General features: G+C 52.4%; 2 protein-coding genes across 2 annotated transcripts; both read right to left on the bottom strand.

The window, feature by feature from the left end:
• Positions 1–646: 646 nt before the first annotated feature.
• On the bottom strand, positions 647–2302 carry PpBr36_03214 (uncharacterized protein; the record flags this gene model as incomplete). Its single annotated transcript, XM_029890389.1, has 3 exons — positions 647–1795; positions 1876–2096; positions 2203–2302. 3 exons carry the CDS (start codon positions 2300–2302, stop codon positions 647–649), a joined length of 1470 nt encoding a protein of 489 aa, XP_029753199.1.
• Positions 2303–4926: 2624 nt separating this feature from the next.
• PpBr36_03213 (uncharacterized protein) lies at positions 4927–6929 on the bottom strand (the record flags this gene model as incomplete). Its single annotated transcript, XM_029890388.1, has 4 exons — positions 4927–5256; positions 5340–6072; positions 6157–6602; positions 6798–6929. The coding sequence occupies 4 exons, from the start codon at positions 6927–6929 to the stop codon at positions 4927–4929; spliced, it is 1641 nt and encodes a 546-aa protein (XP_029753201.1).

The raw sequence follows: 6929 nt of genomic DNA, 5'->3' as shown, positions 1-6929 counted from the left end.
AACATGAAATCATGAACATGAAATCATGAACATGAAATCATGAACATGAAATCATGAACATGAAATCATGAACATGAAATCATGAACATGAAATCATGAACATGAAATCATGAACATGAAATCATGAACATGAAATCATGAACATGAAATCATGAACATGAAATCATGAACATGAAATCATGAACATGAAATCATGAACATGAAATCATGAACATGAAATCATGAACATGAAATCATGAACATGAAATCATGAACATGAAATCATGAACATGAAATCATGAACATGAAATCATGAACATGAAATCATGAACATGAAATCATGAACATGAAATCATGAACATGAAATCATGAACATAGTGTACGAAAGATGAACTATCAAACTGCACTTGGACCACCCAGCCAATAAGACTTTTTTTTGCAAGACAACATAAGCCCACAACCAGACCAAAAATCCGCCAACGCCGAATGAACCCCGCCAGAAATAAGTTCATGACGGTAGCCAACACCCATTTTTGTACCCAATTCCAATATATCACTTGCCCAGATCAGGGGAAAGCCGCTAGACCGCACGTCAGCCTCATTACCACGACATTAGATTGCAACTCCCTCTCTCCCCTCCCTTTCCCCCCTTAAAGCCAAAGCGCGGTCAACAATAGTAGCACAGAATCAAGCGCACCAAGGCAGCCACAAAGGCAGAGGACAGCAAAAGAGCCAAGGCGGCCAGTATGCGGCCCTGGCGGGCGTTCTTGCGCTCAATCTCGACAAAGCTCTCGGTGGAAAAGGCCACGCGCGCGTAGAGCGTCCGCCACCCGGCCGAGGGCAGCCAGACCTGCAGGGCCTCCTCGATGGCGCGCCGCGCCCGCTTGGCCGCCGTGCCGCCGTGCCGCATCTCACCGTAGTTGCGGAGCGCCAGCGTCGACATGATGGCCACCTCGGGCTGCCGCCGCGCGCTGTACGCCGACAGCCGCTCCGCCGTGGTCGTCGTCGTCGTCGTCGTGGCTGTCATGGGGAGCATCTTCTCGGCCAGCGACGACGGGCAGCACAGGTACTCGGTAAAGAGGATGCGGACGTCCTCGAGCCCGACGTTGAGCCCCTGCCCGTAAAACGGCACCATGGCGTGCGCGGCGTCGCCGACCAGCACGCAGCGGTCGCCGTGGTTGACCTTTGAGACGCGCGTGTCCTGCAGCGCCGACGGCGTCGTCCCGGAGAACTGCTCGCGCAGCTCCGCCGCCGTCATCAGCTCCGGTACGATGCCGGGAAAGTGCCGCTGGAAGAAGTCGGTCAGGGCCGCCTCGGCCGCCGCGTGGTCCTTGGCCCCGCCGGCGCGCACCGCCAGGTCGTCGAAGACGGCCCGCGGCGCAAAGAGGTTGCACGTGAAGCTGCCGTCGCGGTTGGGCATGGCCAGGAACATGAAGTCCGCCTCGGGCCAGATGTGCAGCGCGTCCGACGCCAGCCGCGGCTCCATGTGCACGCCCGCCCGCGGAGAGATGTGGAACTCGCACCACCACGTGTCCAGCCACGTCTGCGTCAGGTTCATGTGCGTATACCGCGCCATCTGGTGCCGGACCGCAGAGTGTGCGCCGTCGGCCCCGATGAGCAGGTCGAACGCCACCCGCTTGTACCTGTGCTCTGCTCCCCACGCCTCCTTGACCGTCGAGTCGGCGAAGACGGCGAAGCGGGCGTTGAGGTCTGCGTGCACCAGCTTGCTGTTGAAGAAGATCTTGGTGTTGGGCAGCTTGCGGACCCGCTCGAGAAGAATGTCTCGTAGTGTGCCCCTGCTCACGACGTTGAGGTGCTGTGGTTGAGTGATAACGCGTGGGTTAGCTTGAACTCCTGTTTTTTTGTTGTTGATGCCGCTTTTTAATCATCACTCACCTTTCCGTTTGCATCATATCGCATCCTCGTCGACTTTTGACACCTTATACTGCTGGCTCTGTGCACCTCGCGCATGTGCACCGCCAGAGTCCCCTGAACAACGTCCCCCACCAGGTCGACGTCTCCGCTGTCTCGTAATGACTCGAACCCCCTGTCGGACATTGTGAGGTTGATGGACTTGCCCAGCTGCCTGGTGACCTCGCTCTCCTCCAAAGCAGTGTCTGCAAGAGTATGGTCAGCAATCGTGGAAGACAGCATGGCGAGTATTGTGACGGGTATGGATACAGCAAAAATGTGAACACAAAAAAAAAACATGTGCCATCATACCTCCACGGAGTTCGTATATCTCGACCTCATGGCCTCTCCTAGCCGCGTAGATGGCTGCCAGTGCTCCCACGGGCCCGGCCCCGCAGATGACGATCTTCATGATTTCAGGTGTATAGTAACTATAACTATAGGTATAGTGATGTATGGATAAGGTGTGACAGCGTATCCCGTGATCTGCAACGGGTAGATAAAAAAATAAACAAGCTCAGGGCTAGGTAGACAAGTGAAGCAGTAAGGATCCTGCGGATGCTCGATTTTGGTAAGTGATCTACAATCCCCAAGATCGAGATGATGGCACACGAGGCCGATGCCGATCCCTTTTATCAGCGTCATCCTCCAAACGCGTCCTCGAGAGCTGTGGTAGAAAGGGGGTGTGGCATCTTCCCATTGCCAAGTCTTGCAACCGTACCAAGCCCCCCGTCGCCAAATTGGGTCTTGACAGTATACGACAGCGCAAAGCTGCCGGTGAGATTCCGAGCCGCCCTTCCCCCGCCGTATGCCATTACCAAGCAATAGTCTCTGGCTTGTCTCCTTTCTCATCACTCTTCGCGAGAGCTGAATGCATGCCGCGTGGTCTGTAGACATTGGCGGTACATAGTCGAGCGAACTCGCCCTCGTAATGCCCCGGCTTACTCCATCACCAACGAAAAAAAAAAATGCTAGTGGGAGCCGCCTCGACCCACTAAGCCACAGACACTTGTGACTGTTCCGGGTCTGCTTCCTGTTGTCAGGTGGAGGACCCTTGGGGGTCCATTCCAGGGTATTAGACCGAAAGAAAGAAAAAAAAAGAAAGGGTCTAGACTAGAGCACTCAAGGGTCCCGAGCTGTGGGTGTGGTTGATTCAGAAGACTGCCGTTTTGGCTGTAAGCCCCGCGGGAGCACAAGGAGTGGGATGAGATGCAAAACTAATCAGAAAAAATGCATCTTTACCCAGATAAAGAAAGTGAAAAACAACAAAAGCCATAGAAATAGAGGCTGAAGCAGTGGCGTCTCTGCCATACGTGACAGGTCCCCGGGCGCCAGTGATGTTGGGGCGCACACCTTGTCGACTGTGTTTTTGGTTGCCACTATGTCAGCGGTCTGATTATGAGGAAAGGGGAAAAAAAATAACGTCCTATACGAGTGTTAGAAAAAAAAACATATGACTGAGAGCCCGGGTAGACCGCGACCTCGGGGCCTGAAAAAAGCTTACTTTCATGTGTTGCAGAGCATCGTGGTTGTGTTTCCAGCAAGCCCAGATTAGAAGCATGAACATCTTGCACTTCTGTCGCTTTCGGGTTCTGCATGTAAAAGACCTCTATAGAAGGACAAGGAACGTTACACACATGCAGAAGATACACTGAACACCTGCTCTAATACTTGCTGATCAAGTCAGCAGTCATATTAAGGTCCGTATGCCTAATGGGGGGGCTGAGGCTTACAGATGGCGTCTCCGAATACCGAGTATTTGCGCAGCTTATATCCACTAGAGGTTTAGACTGCATTCCCGGAGATATCTCCGTAGGGTAACTTCTCCACAGGCGGGAGGTAGAGTCCAAACAAGAATTCCAAGGCTGAGACAGGGAATCTGGATGCTGGCAGGCTACCGTGAAGCCTCTGGGTCGCTTGGATCGAGAAATTGTAGTGAAGATCGAAGAAAAGAAAATAAAGCTTCCTTGGCAGTTCACAAGAAATATTGATGCAGACCCTGAATAAAGCCCCTGTTGGACCCCTAAATGTCTAGACCTGATGGGATACTACCAACAAACGGCTTTTCCATCCTCATCGGTAAACGCCAATTACGATTCCAAATACCCTCCTATTTGTACAATGGAAAACCGCCGTGGACCTACTCAAATGCCAACCCGCGATCTTCAAACTCTGCGCCATGGACCGAGAATCGAACCAGTCAGTGCCCAAGTCCAGATCCATAGCATCGCCTCCAGATTAACAAAGGAGAAAAAAAAAAAAAACAAAAAGAAAAAAAAAGACAATAAGCGCCTTTATCGTCATGTGCGCCTTGACGATAGGGTCTGGACCGGATCAGCAGGGCCGGGTCGCTCACTGTGTCACCCAGAGAGAACGGCGGGGCGGGCGCGGCGCTGTGCAGAGATGTGACAGGTTGTCGAAAGGGTTAGAGTGGTATGTATAGGGTGAGACAGGCTGGGAAGAGGTTTGCAAATAGACGCAGTCTGATGTGTGAAGATCTCTTGTCCCGAGCACACTGATAGTCCAGACTAGACCCTAGGGACGAATCGGGGTCCAGCCAGCAGCCCACTTACAAATTCTTACCCCATGTAAATTAATCTCAGAATTTCCAACGTCACACCTCGCACAAGGGACCCAAAAACCTGGAAGCAAGAGATTTACGGGCGCACTTGCCACAACCCTGCTTCTCCCTGCAGACGCCCGCTGGTTGGTATACGGCCTGGCAAAGATGGTGACCAGAGTTTAGTCTAAATGTCACAGAGCCCCCGCTCTTGCTCTTTGCTTCCCAAGTCCGAGTACGCAAAACTGAAACAACACCCGGATTTAAAAGAGACATTGAGCTTGGCGATGCATTACTTCCACAGGATACCGAGCCTAGATCAGGGTCCATGACATGGCAAATAATCGGTGACACGAGAACTTGTAGCTTGGGCATTGATATGCTAGTTTTTTTGGTCAGCTCAGGGCCACAAGAGACGCCACAGTGAAAAAAAAAAAAAAAAAAAAAAAAAAAAAAAGAAAAACCCCCCCACCATCTCAAACGGCTGCCACATCCAGCACAATGTTGGGAATAACCTGAGCCCCTTCAGACGGCATGTAGTAAGTAAAGTTCCAAAACTCAAAGTCCCGTACTGTCGAAAGAGGGCCGCCATAGGCGCCTGCAAACTGGAGAGTATGTGTCGTATTGACAGTGCCCGAAACATTGACCTTCAGCCCGATGAGGTCTTCCCAGCCGTTGATGTTGGGTCTGCGCTTGTGCGTACCGACCAGCAAGCTGAACTGCGAGGCAGCGCCGCCGCGGGGATATGACAGGCTTAGCCTTCCGGCACTGACTTCGACATCCAGGGCGAACTCGGTGGGCCAGAGCTGGAACATAAGGCGGGGAAGTTAGCGGGAAACAAAGCCCACCGCCTATTAGGGGAGGGGGTTAGGCAATTTCGGGAGCTTACCGTGATGAATGAGATCTCGTCTCCGGAATCCCACTGGATCACTGCCGGGTTGAACGCCTCTCGAGACCGTGCAGGTCCTCCAACAACGATCTCGTCAAATGATTCGGCACCGATGGTCACCTTGTCTGACATCCAAGTCGTAATGTTTCGGGGGACTAGGTCAAAAGGAGGCGAAAATGCCGAGGCAGTAAAGGTGTGCTCCCCAATAAAGCTTGTCAAGCTCTTCCTGACGTCTTCACTGATGAACTTTTCGTTTGTCTCGGCCAGGGCTGCAAACAGGGGCGCCCAGGCAAAGTCGGCCGAATGTGACATGACAGCTGCGGGTTTGCCAGCCAGAGAGCTCGACTCCTTTCCAACCAGAGTCCAGATCCAGAGCGACATGAGCGAAAGATAACGGTTCTCGTCATAGCCATAAGCACGGTCCCACGGACCAGCTCCGGTCCTAAAGTTGGGCTGGTACAACTGGGAGACGGCCCCCCAAATACTTTTCAGCATTCGGGGTCCGTTGATGGCCATGGTTGAGTTCTCGGCGTGAATGTACTTGGACCACAGCAAAAGTCCGTAAATAGAAACGCCCGTGTAAGTTCCGCTGTTGAATTCCGAGAGGGTATCGGCCCTGTTGAAGAGGTCGATGATTTCCTTTGCATACATTTCACCGCTTCGCGTCATGTTCTCCTCGTTCAACTTCCGGCCGGTCCAGCCAGACATGAAGGCTCGCATGATTGACGGGTTGCTGTACAAAGTCAGCATAACGCGAGCAATATGCGTCGGACAGCAGACCCAAAAAAAAAAAAAAAAAAAAAAAAAAAGGACTTACCTGTAGGCGGGGTACAGGTTATCCCGCTTTGGATCAAGATTTCCAAATCTGTACTCATCCCCCTTGGTGGCGTTCCGAAGAGAAGCGAGCATCAAATCCTTGGTAGGATTACTGATCAAGTCGGAGAATTCTTCGAGACACATGATGAATGTTGTGCCCACAAAGCCCCTCCAGTTGGGATCCCAGCTGCCGTATATGGTAGCGGGATAGTGCCCGCTCCCTACCATAGGTTCCCCGGGCTGCTGTTGATAATCGCCGTACCACTCATCCTTTGGGTCCTTGTATTGGCCCTTGATGATGTTTGTAATGACCTTTTCCGCCTCGAGCACATCGTCGTTTGCGTTGCGGGCAAGAAGACCAAAGGCATACCAAGCAGAGCTACGCGTTTCATATCGCAAGGCCGCCGCATTCGAAAAGTCGTATAGGTATCCCGCGTTTTTGTCGTACTATTTATTAGGTCTCAGGATTAGCCTCGACTCAGGTTACGTGCCTATGTTTAAGGGTCTAGCCCAGCCTTGCGCCGGTACCACGAATTCACCAGGAAGTGGCTTGAAAATAGATAAACTGGTCCCGAGGCCCTGGGAGCCCATTCGCCCTGAGACAGCTGGTTGATAGAGTCTTCCACCGGTGTAGCTACTCACGTAATTGTCCATCCAGCCCATCGCTTCAGTGAAGAGGGATTGCGCATTTTTCGGCAAGCTCTCCGCATACGACGAGACCGCCGCGACGGGCGCCAGCAAGGCGGCGGCAATAACAATGACGGAAGATCGCAT

This window comes from Pyricularia pennisetigena, chromosome 3 (genome assembly GCF_004337985.1).
Source record: "Pyricularia pennisetigena strain Br36 chromosome 3, whole genome shotgun sequence".
Lineage (NCBI taxonomy): Eukaryota > Fungi > Ascomycota > Sordariomycetes > Magnaporthales > Pyriculariaceae > Pyricularia > Pyricularia pennisetigena.
Note: the sequence above shows the minus strand (reverse complement) of the source record. Positions and strands in the feature narration are given on the sequence as shown.